Raw genomic sequence first — 19,635 nt, 5'->3', positions numbered from 1 at the left:
TCCACAGCTTTGAACCAGGTTTCTGTGACTGCACAAATGTCGGCATCTTCCATGGTTAAGAATGCTTGCAATGAGTGCAGTTTCATGTTTAGACTCCAAGCATTTAGCAGCATGACCTTTAATTTGTGTTTTGTTGACATTTGTATGTTGGTTTTTATCGACCTCAGGACTTTTCCTAAAAAAGGCACTAGGGGGGATGCAAGGGCCTTTGCCAGAAGCCTGAAGCCCCAAGTGAGACAGATGCAGACCATCTCTAGCAAAGCATCATGGTCTGTCAATCATATCTTCCCAGGCTGTCAAGGTACTGAATCCCCCTGGAATGACACCAGAAACTAAGCCAATTGTTAAAGTCAATCATTTTCTGTTTGTATTGAGGCATCATTCTGGGTGACGGCAGAATGCTGCTTAAGGCTAGGGACATACCTGCCTGGTACACATATTCAGTGAGCTCAATCATGTATCTCTTCATATAGTCCAGGGTGGTACATCTCAAGTCATTCACCACAACATAGACTATGACAGAGTCATAACAGTACCTGTTGTTGAGAGACTTGAGTGCATGTGTGATATGGCAGATTCTGGCACCTGACAGACAACTAACTGTGACTTTCTCCTTATTCAGCCTGGTGAGAGGCACATATGTGTGTCTCACAATGAAGTCTCCTATGACTAATATATTGGGTTTATGGTTAGGCTTTTGTGGCTGCAAGACACAGGTGCGTGGACTATGCATGGTAGATGGTGTGGAGGGTTGTGGAGTTTGCGTGTGTTTTTACCTCTGAGGTCTCCTTTGTTTGGGTATGTTTTTGTTGAGAACCTCCACATATGTGGGTATGTGTTGTTTAGTTGAGGGTGGTGTATGAGGTGTAGTGATTGTGTTGATAACCTTCTCAGTGTCAGATATACTGGATTGTGAGGGAGAGAGCATAGACATATAAGCAGAGCAAGTACTATAATATCAGGTGCTGGCAGACTGAATACATTTTGTCAAAACCGCTTTTGTTGACTGTAGACCTATCTCTCTTTCACTGCTGAATGACCTTAGAGTCATATATATATATATATATATAGATATATATATATATATATATATATATATATATATATATATATATATATATATATATATATACATAGTTGTAGGACATGGGGGTCTACAAGGGTGGTGCAAGGAGCTTGCCACCTACAAAAAAAAAAAAAAAAAACTTATGTCTGAGGATCCCCGAAAGTAAATTCAGTATTTTTACAGTTTATCAGCATTTGCTACAATGGCTATTAATAGATCAACATGATTATGAGATTTTGACACTTTGGGCAGCACAGCCATTTGTGTCCCTACTGCTGTCTTCAAGTGATCTCAATCTATTAATGGCACCTTGTAGAATGGCAAAGAAATTTGTAAGGTAGTAATGAATTATGGGATTACAAAATGAATAAACATGCATTTTAGGATTTTGGTGCTGTTTTACTAACTTTTTCATGGGGTGGGAGTAGGTAAAGAGCTCATAAATTTTAAACAGTAAAATTGATGTGGTAGCCAATGTGGAAAGATCAGCAGAGACTATAACTGACAGCAGATAACCTTGTAAGACAAATGCTGGAGTACTTTACTGTAGCTGGCAACTGTGTGTGTGTGTGTGTGTGTGTGTGTGTGTGTGTGTGTGTGTGTGTGTGTGTGTGTGTGTGTGTGTGTGTGTGTGTGTGTGTGTGTGTGTGTGTGTGTGTGTGTGTGTACATGAAACAAAGTTGAAATACATTATAGTGGTTTTATTTTATTTTTCATTACAGTCAGATATCTGTGATAGGCCCCATTCCCAGCAATTACAGATACTTCCATGTGTGGATGAAAGGGATATACTGCTCTCATTTGGTCATTACACTAGCTTTGCTGGGCTAATGACATCTATGTGAGGCAATTTTAAATGCTCTGTTTTTTGTGTAAAACAAAATTGAAATACACTATTCTGGTCATTTGTTTATCAAAATAAGACATATGAGATGTACACAACCAATAAAATAGCTATAGGTACTCAAAGGGGCTGTCTGTGGATGAAATATATTGATCTTTGAGTTTTTCGCTCAGTTTAAATGCTCATTAATCTGACTTTGCAGGACTAGTATGCATTTGTATGAAATAATTTGGCATACTTTACTGTGGCTTCTATGTGTTTGTATGAAACAAACTTGAAGTCCATTGCTGTGTCTATTATTTTTTACCACAATCAGACATGTAAGGTATATGCTATCAATGCTATAGCTATAACTGTTGAATACAGTGACTGTCTGTGGATGAAAAATTAAGTTAAAACAGTCAATCTGTGCTTACAGGACTGGTGTGTATTTGTATAAAGCATGCTGGAATACTTTACTATTGCCATTTTTATCATACAAAGTGATTCAAGGCATACGCAGTCAATAAAGAGGGTTTACTTGACAGGAACATATATCATGTGTGGTTAAAAGTGACCCTCATTGCTGTTGTTTGATCATTGTTAAACAGTCACATACCTGGTAAGGCAGCAGCAAGGTCACACAATGTATTCTAGGTTCATAGGTATATACTAGGGTGACAATCACCCCTAAAAGTCTAGTTGTGCAAGCCAAGTGTGACACACACACATTTGATTTATATTTGATTTTATGGAAATACATGTAAAATTATAACTGCTATGGTTTATGAGTATATATGTGTTTTTTGTGGGGGTGCTACAATTTATTTAAGATTAACAAGTTGGACATAACTTCCTTCACTTTCCATTACAGCTAGACAATAACACTGTACACAATAACTGGCTATATTTGGTTATCTTGCCAGGTTCATAGGTTCATAAATAGATACTGGGATAGCTGCCCTTCTGGGCCATTTTAAGCCAATCCAATTTTTCAATGGTGAAAATCAAAATCTGTGTCTTTAGAGGTAAACACCTTAACCATTATTCCAATCCTCCCCCCAGTGATGATATTGAGTAGCACTGTCATCTTACAGCATGTCACTGGAGTTCCTTCTGTGCTGAGTCTGCATTCTTCCTTTTCCTTTATCCAGATCCTCTTTTTTCTTGTGCCATGTGTGTGTGTGTGTGGGGGGGGGGGGGCATCTATCAATCTCTTTATCAACAGATATGCATAGACACTTATTCACACATGGCGTGATTAGTTATGGGTAAGGAAATATACAGGAGTGCACATTCTTCTATGACAGCTGTTTGAATTGTGGCAGGAAACTGAATCACTATTTGAAAGCCCAGATAGACACAGGATGGGCACACAACTTCTGAAGAGGAGGCACTCTTGACATTAAATGAACTGGATAATCACAAACTATTTTGAATGCTTGTGTCTTATTTTTTATAATGAACATAATGAAAAATACCAACATTTGTGTATAATATTTTTTTCACAGATGGTGGCCAAGCTGTGGAAGGGCATATCCAACTTAGCCCGGGACTGCATGAGTATGAGTTCAGCTTTCAGCTTCCACAAGGGTAGGTATTTTTCCAGGTAAAAAAGATGTTTAGTTGGCTAACGATATCCATGAAATTTACAAAAATGGAAAATAAAAAATAACTTGCAATTGCTGACAAGGCTGTGCTTGTAATCAAATAGAAATTCTGGATTTATTAGCAACATATCTGTAAATAGTTAATTCTGGTTTTATTAGCAAGATGTGAGTAAATAATTCAGATGGTATGGGCAAACTGGAAACAAAGACCTTGTGGTCTTCATAGCAGTCTTTCTTCATTACAGAAATGTTAATAAAATGGTTAATCGGGTTCCCCTTTAGCAGCACTGATAGCTTTTTACTCACGCATGAATCTTTGATGTCATTTTGGGTGTTTTTCATTACTTGCTGCATATTCTAATGAAATTCTTCTCCTATGTTTCCACACCCTGGGTATCCTGTCATCCTTATCTAATCTTTTATTTTTCCCTCATCTTCTGAGTTAATGCATGTTGTTTAAATATCAGCATATATATTGGGGAATTTGCTAACACCCATCTTACCTGCGTGTCAACATAGATTTTCATTTTCATAATTTGATGATCCTTATGACCTCTGTTCAGCCCTCTAAATTTTTTTTTTAATTTTCACTGTCTCTTTCTCTTAAAGATCTATGGGAATATTTCTTAGCATATAATTACTGTACCTCTCTTCATAGCCTATTGGCCCTCCTCAACATTGCAAACATGTTTTTTACTCCTTTGTTTAGTTTGTTTTCCAATTTTCCAGTTTCAAGTTTACGATGATATTTCTGTGCTCATTCATAATATTGTGGGGTTAAACTTAGTGAGATAACTGCCAATGCTTTCACTTGTGCTCCTTCAAATCTGCCTGAGTATACAATAAAATAAATGTATCATTAGATAATCCAGAAGTGGTACATCATGTTGTGTCCCCATACCATGGCCCAGTTAATTTTCTTAATATAATATACACATCCACCCCCCCCCACACACACACACACACACACACAAACCTCCAGAGCATTCTGTTAGAACCACACTTACATTTATTTTATTTCATTTTATTTTATTTTATGTTATACTCAGGCAGATCTGAAGAAGCATAAGTGAAAGCATTGGCAGTTATCTCATTAAATTTAACCCCACAATATTGTGAACAAGCACAAAATATCATTGTAAACTTCATCCATTTATATTAACATTTCATATTAATGCTGTAAATCAATTGTACTTCTTTTGAATTTTGATCATGCTGTACTTCCAGGTCACCATCAACACCAGCGCATTGACCCAGCTCAGATGCCAGAAACACCCCAACCCTGTGCTAAGATTTACAAACAACTAAGCCCTTAAATAATCTCTCCATATTAACAATAAATTGTATGATTCAGCAAGCTGATGAGTTGATTTGTTTCTAAACAGGTTGCATAATTGTATCCTAAGGTTTCTCTCTCAAATAAGCTCACACCGCACCACCGATGCTAGGATACTCTTAAAATGTTGTACCAGCAAAATATTAGATAGACCATGGGTTAAATATATTCATATCTCATCTTAATTTAAGCTCACCAGCTACACTGACAAAACCAACTTACATGCGCCTCATTACTCACTGCCTGCAAATAAGTAATTAAGGAATAGGGACCTTGAATTTTGCGTTTTTTTAATTCTCTTCTTTTTTGGATTTGCTGACTGATCTGGAACATTTGTTTTTCTATAATTTAAAGTAAACTTGCTCCAAATTACTTTGAAACCATTATGGCTTGAACTGCATAGCTGTCAGTCTCAAAGCATGCCCACAATTGCATTTAATTCAATGTAGATACTCCTCTTTTTTTTATATTTATTTATTTATTTTTTTATATATATTTAAGAAACAGCTTTTCTGATTAAAACATGTGAACTACAACAACACTTATCTGGCTGTAACCAGCTGTAGAATAAAAAGTTTAAAAGAACCACAAGGGCATTGCAAGTGATTTTTAGCTACATAGACTTCTGCTTCCCAAAATACAAATTGAAATAACCTGTACTTCTCCACTGAGCACCACTCTGGACTCCACAAAGGCTCTACAATCCATGGCAACTCAGGATAACCACTCTCCAACCACAGTAACTTAGAATACCAAACAGGAACTCATTACTTGGTCTGCCAGGTAATGTGAACCATTCACATGCATCATGTAGTTGATTTTACACTAGTTTTTACTTGTTGTTTTGCATAGCAAGGATTACTAGCAACCTGGTTCTTCCAAATACAAGTCAGACATTTCTCTAATTTCTTTCTCATTGTTTCCAAATGTATCATGCAGACTGCATCCCCCCAATACCCACATTGCAAGTACTCAGAGTATAAGTTGTACATGGCAATGTGTTTCATCTTATTTCCAACAAAAACATAAAGGCTTCAACTCTTCCCCTCAAACAATGTGTCTTTTGATACAGATGATATGTGTGTCTGCACAAATGGATGTAGATACCATCTAGAGTAAAAAACTAATATGCAATCATCACATGAAAATTATACTGAGATAGTAATGCATTTTAGATTATTTCAACAAATCTAAAGGTCACATTCTCCCCCTAGATAACTGCAGTACACTTGGGTCCAGTGGACTTGTATGATGTAATGACCAAATGCAAGTCATACAGAATGCAGTAATATATTTCTGTTTGTTTCTTGCAGCAAACTGCAACTCTCCAGTAATGAGTCACCACTAATGCCAGGTACAACGGACAAGTTTAACTGGCAAAATGCAGTCAGTGCTCTCCATTAATGTATTTCATCCTGTTTTAAGTTCAGTAAGGTTGTAAAAACCCTGTCACTCATTATGATGTTGGCACTGTAGACATATTTAACTGGAAAAAAATGCAAGTGATACAACCTATAGTAATGTGTTACAACTTGTTTCCAATAATAACATAAAGGCAACCACAATACAAAATCACCAAATGCAAGCAATACTATCGATAATAAAGTATTTCAGCTTTTGCCAAAAGTAAATTAAAGACTACAATACAGCCACAAAAACAAACACTAAGCATTTTGATACAGTACGGGCCAGATTCACAAAGGCTTGCACGGAGTCTAAGAGTAGAGTAAGACTCCATGCAGCCAACATGTCTGCCGATCGATCCAGGAACAGCTGGCAGGGGCGTGCAAGAGAGCTCCTAAAACGATTCTTACACGGACAGGGTTAGGTTATGCAAATTACCTCATTTGCTGCTGAAAGCTATGCAAATGAGGTAAATTTGCAATCCAGGAAACCCTAACCTGTCCGAGTAAGAGTAGTGCTATTTGCAGAAATGTACTCCATTGTCAACTGAGTACCGTTCTGCAAATAGCAAAACGGAGCCATGACAGCTCAAAATAAAGGATGCATCCAGTTGAGGATGCATGCCAATGGCCAAATATACGGTTATTGGCAATTCTTCCCATTGCAAAATAAAAAAATATATATTTTTTTTACCTTGATCACCGAAGTTTAAGCTTAGCGCAGCAGGCGCAAAAGTGCTGCGCTCTAAAAACCATTGGAAAAAAATTACAGCCACAAATAGGGATTTTAGTCTAAATATTCAACTGCCATGCAAGTGAATGGCAGGCTGAAGACAACATGGCTACTGAGTAGAGGTTGCTAAGTGGGGAAGCTCAGTCTAAGAGATGTAACCAAGCATTAGTAGGCAATTCTATGCAAATGAGTGTAAGGATAGTGAATCCCAATTTCACATGGCATATGAGCAAAGTTCGTGGAGTGTAAGAGTAGGATAAGGGGAGTATCAGAGTAGAAGATAGGTGACATCATGAGGGGGGCATGTATGAAAGAATGTAAGCTCATTGGAGCACAGTGGCATGTGTTTGCTGTCAGTTACCCATCACTGGAAGAGGCATGTCAACAGGTATCCTAGCTAAAGTCATGAAATTGAAGGTACATGCTGTAGATAACACTAAAGTTTCTTGTAGAAGTGCCTGCAACGTGTTTGCGCATGGGTGCATGCCTGTAAAACCGAGTAAGACTGTGTGTGCACATGTGCACCTGTCTGCACGCGTTTAAGCCGGAGTAAGCATGTGTAAGATTGTTGAAATCTGTGTAAGCGCGTTTGCACTTGTGCGCGTGCGTTCAAGCAGGAGTCAGCAAGCATTAGGCCGTGTAAGCATGTGTGCGCACGTGTGAGCTGGTGTGCACATATTTGCGCTTGTTTGCACGGTGCTGCCCCTGTGGAAACAGAAAGGGAAAAGGAAGCACAACAAATAGTAGGAAGTTAACCAAGGAGAACTAGCAGAGCTAGCAGGTGAAAACAATCAGAATCAGCCAATTACACAGGCAGTACACTAGCCCAGCCCAGCCCAGCACTTAAAACTCTGCAAACAACTTTCCACTATGTTTTTCTCAGAGATACTGCAACACTGCACTAAACTAAGAGAAGTGAAAACTTAAAAAGCTTTACTGAGACAAAGAAATGTTAGGGGCTGCCATTGCTGTTATAAGGCGAGATATGCAACATGCTGAGGGTGGTGACAATGCGAATGCTGCTGAGCAACCCACAGTGAGGAGACGGAGAAGAGTGTACAGGCTCAGGGTAACCTACCAGGGGCTACATGAGCTGGAGATAGTGGAGCACTATAGAGTGGACAGAGACCTCATGCAGCAAATTGTTGAGCTGTGCAGGCCACGCCTCACCCACAGAACCAACAAAGGGGAACCCATCCCAGTGGAAACCAAGGTATGTGTTGGCCTAAGAATACTAGCAACAGGTACCTTCCAGAGACAAACTGGTGATATGATGGGGATTTCACAGGCATCAGCATCCAGGGTACTGCACCAGTTCCTGAATGCCATGTCAGCACATGTCGGTGATCATGTATATTTCCTCAATTCCCATGAGGTATTGGCCAGTAATATGCGTCTTTTCCAGCAAATAGCAGAATACCCTGAGGTTGTGGGTGCAATAGACTGCATGCACATATGCATCAAAGCACCAGCTGATGAGTGGGGTAGGACCTACTTTTACCGCAAGGGTTTCCCCTCCATCAACTGCCAGGTCATGTGTGATGCCCAGGGCATAATAATGAATGTGTGCTGACTGCCCTGGAAGCTACCATGATTCCCATATTTGGCATCTGACACAGCTGTACCAGACATTTGCCAATGGGGACATCCCTCATGGTCACCTAGTGGGGGATGCTGGATATGCACTGGAGTCGTGGCTGATGACACCCATCAGAAATGCACACACACCTGAACAGGAAAGCCATAATGAGGCACATGCACAAACACAAAATGTAATCGAGTATGTGTTTGGGCTGCTCAAGTCATGGTTCGGTGCCTGGACACATCTGGTGGAGCCTTGCAGTACTCACCAACTACATGTACCCAAAAAGTCATGGTATGTGCTATGCTACATAATATGATCCTGTGAAAACAGCTGTAGCAGGAGCAGCATAGGGTCGGGCCAAACAGCCCCCCACCATTGCCAAGGCCATCACAGGCAGACCGTGACTCGGAGGAGGAACAACCTGAGCCTTCCCCAGTAGGCAGAAAGAGGCATGCCCAGTATGCTTTGGCCTTGGCAAAGAGGCAACGCATAGCATATACACTGGCTCAGTAGGAACCTTGGAAATGATACCTCTCTCTGACTCGCACATATAGTAAAAGGGATGCCTAACTTGACACTACCTTTTTTCAAACATGTATAGGGAGTGTACTATGTGCATCCGACATAGGCAGCCCTGCAGCACCACTTGAGGCATGATTGCCATGTTTTAAGCAATATAAAGCAGTGCTAAACAGCTTTTACCACTATTTAGTATATGTAAACAAAATTGCACACACTAAGTAGCACAACTTTGGGCAATGTTGAGCAATATTGAGCAAGTCTGGTCAAAGTTGCGCATAGTTGAGCAAAAGCAGGTAAACATGGTCATATTTGCTTTACTGTTCCTTAAGCAGTCTGGTCTGCCCAGTATGAAAATATGAAGCAGTGACAGCCCTCAAACCCAGGATACTGTGCACTTTAGTCACAGTACTGAACCACTAAACCATGACAGTATTTCACTGGTCAGCCTGTATGAAGAAATGTTGATAAGTCAATGCAAAGTGTCTCATGGAAACCCTGCAGGCACAGCATAATCCCTGTAGAGTTATAACACAAAGATGAGCCCTGCAGGAAAAATACAACTTGATTTACAACACACATATAGTATAAATGTTAATATTGGGTGTGTTGTGTAGTGGACTTCACACAGCAACATACTGAAAGGTCACACTGGACATGCTCACACACTTGAATAAATGAGACAAATGTCATGCAACAACATACTGAAAGGCCAAACTGGGCATGTTCACACACTTAGGCCATGTCTGAGTACAGCAGTGGGCCACACATATCTGGCAGTTGCATGTGTTAACCCAGGAACCTCTCACAATTCACCAATCCTGACTTGTGCACACAGTGATATGACAAAAGACACATATATAATACATTTGAACCCTGCCATAATCAAATATGTTCTACAGATACTTAGGTTGTTCATAGAAAGTGGAAAAGCAAAGAAGATAGAAAACCCAAAATCAGTATCATCAATAAACAATGTGCACTCCAAACACTATCCAGTCCAGGTTATGGAAAGATTATCTGCAAAGGAGTCCATACAGAACCATGACACTTCCTTCAGCTATGTCATAAATAGCAATGTACACTCATATATGTCCTGAGTCAGGGCCAACTGTAAATGACTATCAATGCCAACATCCTGTCAGACAGGCCCATACACACATACCCACCTCTCACTGACAAAAGGCCCTATCATCATACCAGGAGATATCACATGAAGAATGGGTAAACAGCTCTTTCCAAAGCTGAAAACATGGCATTAATTGGATTACATTGTGTCCCTATATGTGTCATAAGTGAACTGCAGAAGAAACAGACCCTGCACCTGAACAGTCTGTTGAGCCTCATCCTCTCTACAGGATATGAAATTGTTGAATGGGTTACAGCAACATATGGCACACTACACAAGTGTTGGTGCACAACAGACCACGGGAAATATAGTCTTATAAGCCTATGAAGTCTGATCTGCAAGGCCATGGAGTCCATCATGATTAAAGTCATAAACAGAGTTGCTGGAAGCCTATAAACACACAACCCTACCAACTTTGGTTTGGTCATGGGCAGATCATGGTTCCCAAACCTGCTAGACTGTTTGCAAGGCAGCCACCCAGGGCATACATCAATGAAATGAGCTACACACGTCCCGCATACACTTTGAACAGCCCTTTTCCAACATCCCAGACACATGTCGTATCCACTAAATCAACAACCTGTGCATAAATATGTATTGTCATCTGATGGATTGGAAACTGGGCCACAGATAGATTACACAAGGTAAGAATTGTGGAGTCCTGTTCAAGCTGGTAACACCTGCTGTCCCCCATGGCTCAGTCCTGGGATTGCATAAAACTAAGTGCACACACATTACCATGTCTAGTCTGATGATGTCAGCATCCTACAAATATAGCAGTGGAAATGAAAACTCCCAGTAAAGCATATAGCGTGCCATGTTAATGTGTATCTCTCTAGTATCATAACATAGTTAAGTAGGGGTTTGAATCCTGCAATTGCTGAGTGTGTGTGTGTGTGTGTGACACTGTTGGTCAATGTGTTGTGGGTTTAGCTTTTACTACTGTATGACATATCAGTATAATAACAGTATGTGCATTGCACACCTCAGGTATCTGTGTGGCAAATACATATATGTACATGTGACCTCAATTAGTTCATAGGTGTGAAGCCTGCTTTCTATATGAATACATCTGTTACCTTTGACAGATTGTGCTGCTGCTTCTCAAACCTTCGGTCACATATGTATGTTTGTGACAAGGCCAGCCACTGTACTGATCTGTGGCCTAGGTCATCTGTGTCACACACACCCATGACAGTTTCTATAGAATAGTGTGAGTGAGGGTTCATGCCTGGGGTATATTTCAGACATGTTCAAACACAACAAAGTCTGTCAATAATGGACATTCATTTTAGGTGTACAACAACTTTGTAGATATGCATACAGACCCCTTATTGCTTATGGGATACACGGAAGGACTTCAGAATACCTATGGAAATGAGAATACCAAAGGACAGATGACATAACACTTGGCTCTATGTACACATCGGTACCCGTTCTACATGTTGGAGGCTACTACCTATGTGGTACTGTTGGGATACTATGTTTAGGAAATGTGGATGACTATGCTATAGTTGGCTTATAGCTTTACAGCATGGGTTGGACAACAGGTATCTGTCTGTATGATACCCTTGTGGAGGACAAGTGTCTCATCCGGAGAATGCATTGTAGGCCACTGTATGCATTTCCAGATGTGGACGGACATATCCCTAATGTGCTTGCTTGTACCTAATAGGGCTATATGCCAAACAGGAGTGGTCCCAGGAATGGGTGGCGGACAATACCACTGGTTACTGGTATAGTATAATACCGGAAGGATCCAAATGCTACTGAGTTTCCTACATCTGTGTGTAAGTTGTCAAGACATCATCTAACAATTGGTTATAGTCAGGCTGTTGAGGTTGTGTATACTACCAGAATGCAAACCAATGACAGATAGTAACAGTATCACCCACAGCATAGTGTCAAACCATGTCATACACACATGTGTACCCAAGTTAAAACATATGTGTGTTAAAATGCATACTGGCCACCAATAGAAACTATGAAGTGTTGACACTGTGTAATATAGGACATGTCACCCTTCCCATGTGTCCACTATGCACGTACATGCAGTGCACCTCCACCATGTTTACAAATGTACACCTGCAAATCTGTACTGCACACATCACACACATACTGTCCACTCACCAACATATGCTGCCAAAACTACACACATCAGCCAAGTGGCACATGGGCGGACAATACATTTTAGGAAATAACACTGTTGTAAACAATACTACATTGATAATCATAGCTTTAATGCATCATGCCTGCACAGATATACCTACAAGGATATAATTATACTGTACTGTTGACAACATGCTAACATTGCTACACTGCTATAAAGTCACCCTGTGCATCAGCACCATGTTAGCCTGTTCCTGCATCAATGTTACAGATGACAGGAAGTGGCACAGTTTCATCATATGCACAGGGTGTGTTGTTGGTTTGCCAGAGCCCGACATTGACCCATCCAATCTACATGTATGTGTGTGTGTGTGTGTGTGTGTGTGTGTGTGTGTGTGTGTGAGGGACAACAGTACAGCATGGGTCAATGTTGATGTAATGTATGTGTGTATGTGTTAGCCCTAGGTGTTTGGTTTATGTGTGTGTGTCTGCATGCACACAGTTCCACCATGTGGCTGCCATATACGGGAGGTTGTGGGACAGCCACAGACTGTACCTGCCAGGCTATACAGATCACCATCTCTGGCCACAGACACAGTACCTGTGCCTGGCAGGGGTGCAACGGACAGTATCGGGTACTAAGCCAGACTGGGTACTATCATCAGAGGCAGAGGGATGTCAACTGGACCCATGTCCCTTTTGGGACTGGCCACAGCCATGTGAACGTGGTCTTCTATGACAGTCTATTGACAGCCCAGCCCCAACATTGCTGGGGCTGATACTGCCACTACGGGAGCGGCTGTGACATGTGTGTCATCCGTGACGACTGCCAGCCGATGATGTTGCTGGCATACGTCCACATCGACGTCTCAGCTATCCTGCACTGTTCTGGCACATGGACATGACATTGCGGAGGACATCTAATGTCTCCCCCTAGCATCTATCAATGACCTTGGTGTAATTACAGATGGCACCGGCAAGCTCACAGATACTGTCAGTCCCTGTCTGGTGTACTGTTCTATACGTGCCTGTGCCTGCATTACAGCCCGGAACATACCTAAGGTTGTAAGACCTGTGGGGGCACGTCTGCCAGGGACATTGCAACCAGCAGTGCTCCCACGAGAACCCCTGGACATCCGCCTATGTGGTACCATTCCAGGAATCTGGGTATGGCTTCTGTGAGGGGATGCATGTGCCATAGATATTACACTATCCTGACAATGCCTACTGTATGCTATCCCTCAGCTAAGGCCATTAGTGATGAGGGATGTATTGGCCATATGAATAAGTGCATCGATGGGGTGGAAAGCTGTGTACTGTCGAATGGTGGCCCAATGACAGACCCTGTCAAACCTGCCTGTGCCACAACACATGTATCATCATTTCCACTATTTGTGGCAGTGTCTTCAGGTTCCCTGCTGCACTCAAGCAACACAACCTCAGCACCTGTGAGAAGAAGACTTGAAACACACTTTACAATCTGTACATGATGTTAGCACACATGCACACATGCACACATGAACACATGAACACATGCACACATGCACACATGCACACATGAGCACATGAACACATGAACACAAACAAACTACTCACTAAAGCAGACACACACACACACACACACACACACACACACACACACACACACACACACACACACACACACACACACACACACACACCAACAGCAATCCAAAACATACCCATTTGTGGTTGATTGTGGAGTACAGTATCACAAGCCAAAGAGTCCTATCACACGTGTCAGCATGCATGATGTGTTTTGCTCAACAGCATGCAGTGCGAGTGTAGAGAGTCTTTGTCAATAACAGTATACATGTCTCTGATGCATGTGTGTTGTTCAATGATTGGCCTCACCCTGGAACACAATGTGTACATGGACACAACATTGCTGTGCAAGTAGTAAATGCTTTTCAATGCCCTGTGCACCATCACTCACAGGTATACATACCATGGCTGGATGCACACAACTGTCAGGTGTATAGCAATGAATGTTATGTGTAGTACTGTAGTTACTGTAACTGGATGTAGTGTAGTACCATGAACCATCATCAGGCAGCATCATGTGGTCACTCAAGGCTACTAATGTGTGCCACACTAGCAACTATCTTGCTGTACCTGAACTACAGCACTGTGGCTACATTAACCATTTCACAGGCAGTTGTTACATGGGTATGTAAGGTGTTCAATAGGGAGCATTGCCTAACATGAATGTGTTGTTTGTTGAAGAGTGTTGTACCGCCCCATGATAGGCCTCTACCCCTCAGGTATAGTATTTGTGCTGTGTGGATGACATTTGGGATACTGGAGTCTGACCTTACAGCAGGTGTCTAAATACGCCATGTGTATCATATTAATACATACTGTGTATGACAAAGTGGTGTATGTTGTGTGCATGTGTATTGACTCTGCCTATACAATGTCCACTACAGTGTACCACAATTGTTTGGGATGCTCTGTGTATTGCATGTGTTTGAGGCAGCTACTCATGTTACTGGGATGTGCTTAGTCCCACAGAAAACATGCAGAGCATGCATTATGTGTAGGTGTTTTACATCTGTATATTACCTATAACTCACCTATGACATGCACATGTTATTTGCTATATTAAATGTAGAACACTCACCAGCATGGGTCTGCTGTCTTGCTGTCACACAGACAAGGATATGAGACAGTTTGTCAGTGTCAACAACTATGGCATTGCTGCTGTGAGTTTGCAATTTTTCAGTAGTACAACGGTTGACAGTCACAGGCATATAGATTATGTTCCAAATTATCAGTATTGCACAACACCAGGCTCTACATCTTCCAAATACACAGTACACATCTGACATATGCATGTTCTAACAATCGAGCTAACAGTAGTCTAAAGATATGCCATGTTACCTGCACGCTCTGAGTCAACTTGCTGGGTGACTCTGGCCTCCATGATGACACATGTCTGCTGTAGTGGTTGTCCAGGAGCCACCACACTGAGGAGCAGCTCTTCCACTCTGGTGAGGGGTGAATGTAATGCTGCACCACCACCTGTGGCAAGCTGTTGTCTGCGGACATTAGAGGCATGCTGCCGGACATGTCTAATTAAATCACTGCAGTGATGGCATACCTACTCATAAGTCTGGTTATGCATGCCTACATCATTAACCCGATGGACAACATCTTGCCACAGTGCAATGCGCTCATGCTGGTCCAAGTTGGTTCTGGAGAACAGCAGGGTGTGATGTTGTACTAGGGTGGATATTATGATTTCCTCCTCTTCAGGGGAATACGCAGGCTTGCGATGGTGAGACATGTCCCTGGAAGACAATAAAACAATTATTGTGAGCAAGTCATGTGGCACACTTAACATTCTGAAGTACAGATATCAATGAAATGCCATATATAGCAAACTATTGGCTGTCAGTAGATACACACTTTTAATACCACATATCAGTGCTCAGCCCACAACTGCCTGACAGTGCCTGGCACGTTCTATATATTAAACCATGTTCTGTACAGCAACAAAGTGAAACCAATATGTAAGACTATACAACGGTACATGGCACACTGTATGTGACACAATGCACCACCTAGCCACAGAAGGTATATATGAAGCTTATGCATACAGAAATATGTCATCCATTGAAATGATTGTAAAGTACAGTTACAGTACTACCAGTGCACCACACTACTTGTTGATAGCAAACCCCTAAGTAGCATATGTGCACATTCATCAATATAGGTGGCATACTGCTGTACTACACTATACATGTTGCTAGATATGCACTTATATCCTGTAACACACATACGACCAAGGCCATGTTACAGGCATACCCACACACACATCAGACATACCTACAAGACAAAGGTATGGCAACCCAGATGAGCTTTACCTGTGTACCATACAGTACTGTGTGTTAGCACTTACGAAACCTTATGCCTGAGGTATGTAATGTGTGAGGACTACAGGTAACAAACAAAACAGTGTTTCCAAGCAATGTGGATATGGATATACACCATACTGTGCTGTTTAGGCCTACAGCTTCAGGTAGTACTACAGTTCATACGGGATTTGTATTCACTGGTGTTAACAATCAATAAGCATACATGTACTGCTTTAGTCTACAGTGGCACACTCCAGTCAATGCCATGGGACTACGGCACACCGTATGCCATACTGCTTTTCCTGCCTAGCAATAGCACACATATCTTTTGCAGGGATCAGAGAGTTTCCCACTAGACTATCACACATATACACAACATTGACACATTCACCTACACATTCACCATCACACTCAGTCAACCTCACACAGCAATTAATGCAACATGTACATGCGTGTGTGTATCGGGACCTAGGTAGCTAATAGGCTGTTAGCCGTAGGGCCTATAGAAGCCTAGCCAAATGGTACCCTGCCCTTCAACACCCATGTAATTTAAGTTCATGTGCCCCTGTCATGCAGAGCCACAGAGGTGATTCCCGGGTTGTATTTCCTATCTCACATCCATTCATCATGATTATTCATGACGACTGCTAATGAGGACCTTTCTTTGCTATTAATAGGTAGTTAGTTCCAGAGTATGGTATGTGTCTGAGATGAGAATGTACCACTCCAACATGTTCTCCTTTTTGACGTTACAACATTTAGATCAGTACAGTGTGTAGCTTGTAGGGATTTTGATCTGTTTACATGGAGCATGTCCAACACCTGTGGGTTTGGCATAGGTTTGTATGTTAGGCAGAGGTTGGCTCTAGGTAGGCGGTATGTGACAAAGTGTAGCTGTGGTTTTGTAAGACAGTCTGCATAGGGAATCTGTTTGAGTCTGGTAATACTCTTTGTGCGGTTTGTGCCTGGCATCTACAGTTGCTGTAGATGTCTTCTGAGGTACATACCAAAATGGCCATTGTACTCTATGATGGGTTTTATGACTGATGAGTAGAGTGGAACACTGACCTCTTATTCCATGGATGACACACCTTTTCTGATGACATGTGGACCGTACACAGTTTACATGATTAGTGTGGCACTGTGCTTATCAAAAGGGACACTACTGTTCACCTGTGTCCCATGGTTTCTTATCACACTTTTGGTGTTGAGTAGACTACCACCTATGTGGTAGTTCATGGGTACAGAGTTTTTAACAAAAGGGATGGCAATACATTTACAACATTGAGCTTGAGCGTACATACAAACATCCATTGGTGTACATATAGATTTACATGTAGGCACATATACAGTCCACCTTTCATGGTGGAAATATCAATTATGCAAAGGTTAAGAGGGATACAGTTATGTAATAATTTTGCACAGTCTTTTGCAGAATGCATTGAAGGTATTCTCAGTCCATGTATCTTTAGCAGGACTCCCTGTCTGGAAGACTAAAAACTTAACAAATCATATCCACAGCTTTTAAACACCACATGTCATATATCAGCACTGTATGCTGTCTTGTTTTCCACACACTACAACCTACATAAAAATATGCACATAACAACCTTCACCAACATATATATGTCCACCCTTCACAAACAGTTGCAGTATGTCCCTTGATCTATGCACATGTTAAGATGCTAATATATCTGACACATAAATATCTCTCCATATGTGTGTGCCATACACACACAAGGTCCAAACTGTAGTAAGTCCGTAGACCTCACGGATGTCCTGTTGGGCCTTGCTACAACATGAACAGTTGTCACATGTGTGCATAACAGTAATATTACAGGGAGTATTTATAGCTGCTATTGCTACATTACTATACTAGCCTGGTACAGCAGTTGCCATTGCTAAGCTACACATTATATGACTATCATGCATGTGTTACTCTGTCACATCCAGGTTTATATAGCTGTTTGCACTACTCCCCCAAACAGAGATTCTACACAGTACTGTACAGAACATAGATGACATGATCAGATGTTTGACATTTAATGCTGAGCTACATATGTCACAGTTATGTCCCACTGCACACAGCTACAAACTAATTTGTCCATGGCAGTAGTCATGCATGGCATCAGTGCATACATACCTACTGCTGCCATATATGCATGTTTCAAAGTATTTACAGTACTCTTCATAAACATCTACTACTTGTCGGTAACCACATATCTGTTACATACCTGTTTGTCACTTTCAGGTCCGTCTGTGTATGTTTTGACAATTCTTTTTTTTTTTTGGTGTTAATTAAGTAAAGATTGCTTTTACTTAATTTTTTCAGTTATTAATTAAGGTTTTTTTTTACTTAATATTTTTGGTTAGTAATTCAGTCAATTTGTTTTACTTTATTAAACTTTTGTGTTAAGTAATATTTTTTTTTTTACTCCTCCTCAGGTTTACGGATGCTATAACACATGCATTGTAATGATTGATTGTGGGGATAGCAAGTACAGTCTGCTTTTATAGGTATCTGCACATGTGCATGTGATGCCTCTGCACCACTTGGTGCCCAGCATTTGGTAAATGCATACAGCCTGCTGTGTGGTAATTGCAGTACTCACTGTCATAGCAACCCAATGCTGTAAATTGCTAAGTTTTGTAGGCAAAGCCCTTTCAGATTTCCAGAGTGGGGCCCATGCTTGTTTGATATAGACACTGTTGTTTAAGTCAGAAGGTTGGTATACTTATATCTAAAGCTAGAGGTGTAGACAGTGATGTACATGTTGTACTCAGACCTGACTATTGCCACTTCCAGTACAGAGCTATCAGTGTAGAGTTTAACTCACCCCTACAAATGTTTACACAAGATATATGTGACTATGTAGTTTCTTTTCTACTTATGTAATTAACTGCCATACAAAAGTAGTTATTGTGAAGTATTCTTTTGGCACATGAACTGTTTGTGAACTGTTATACTGAGCATATTGATGTACTCACTTCTGCAGGGTTTGTGTTTTTTATTGTTGACATTAGCACAGGATTCTCAGGAAAACTGGACAATTCCAGTACTGAGTATGCCTACCTACATCCTTGGTAGACCCTAAACACACACGTATATTTAAAATTTGGCGGGGGGGATGCAGACATACAGAGAGCATTATGTCTTATTGTGTGAGTGTTATCTTACTGGACTTAAAGGATTGGTGTGTACCTGTTAGTTTATCAAGGCAGATGGTCTGTCTGCATAGTTCCCAACTGTGAACCTATCCAGATGGTAGCCAGATGTTAGCCTGTTATTCTTTGTCTGTGCAACCCACAGGTGTTATCAGCACTGGTACAATGGCATTGTTACAGTCAGTTGCTACCAGTAAATGGCTACATCCTTTGGTATTTCTGTGTTGTACTCCTACATAAGGGTATGCTTATGGAAGTCCTCCCAAAGCTATTTGC

General features: G+C 41.1%; 1 protein-coding gene across 1 annotated transcript in view; it reads left to right on the top strand.

The window, feature by feature from the left end:
- Positions 1-19,635, top strand: part of LOC122795981 (arrestin domain-containing protein 3-like) — a 404,096-nt gene that overhangs the window by 128,828 nt on the left and 255,633 nt on the right. Inside the window, exon 2 of the mRNA XM_044064464.1 lies at positions 3,401-3,482. Within this exon, the coding sequence (XP_043920399.1) occupies positions 3,401-3,482 (82 nt within the window). The remainder of the gene's footprint in view (positions 1-3,400; positions 3,483-19,635) is intronic.

This window comes from Protopterus annectens, chromosome 2.part2 (genome assembly GCF_019279795.1).
Source record: "Protopterus annectens isolate FY-2018-M chromosome 2.part2, PAN1.0, whole genome shotgun sequence".
NCBI lineage: Eukaryota > Metazoa > Chordata > Ceratodontiformes > Protopteridae > Protopterus > Protopterus annectens.
This window is presented reverse-complemented; position numbering and strand designations above follow the sequence as displayed.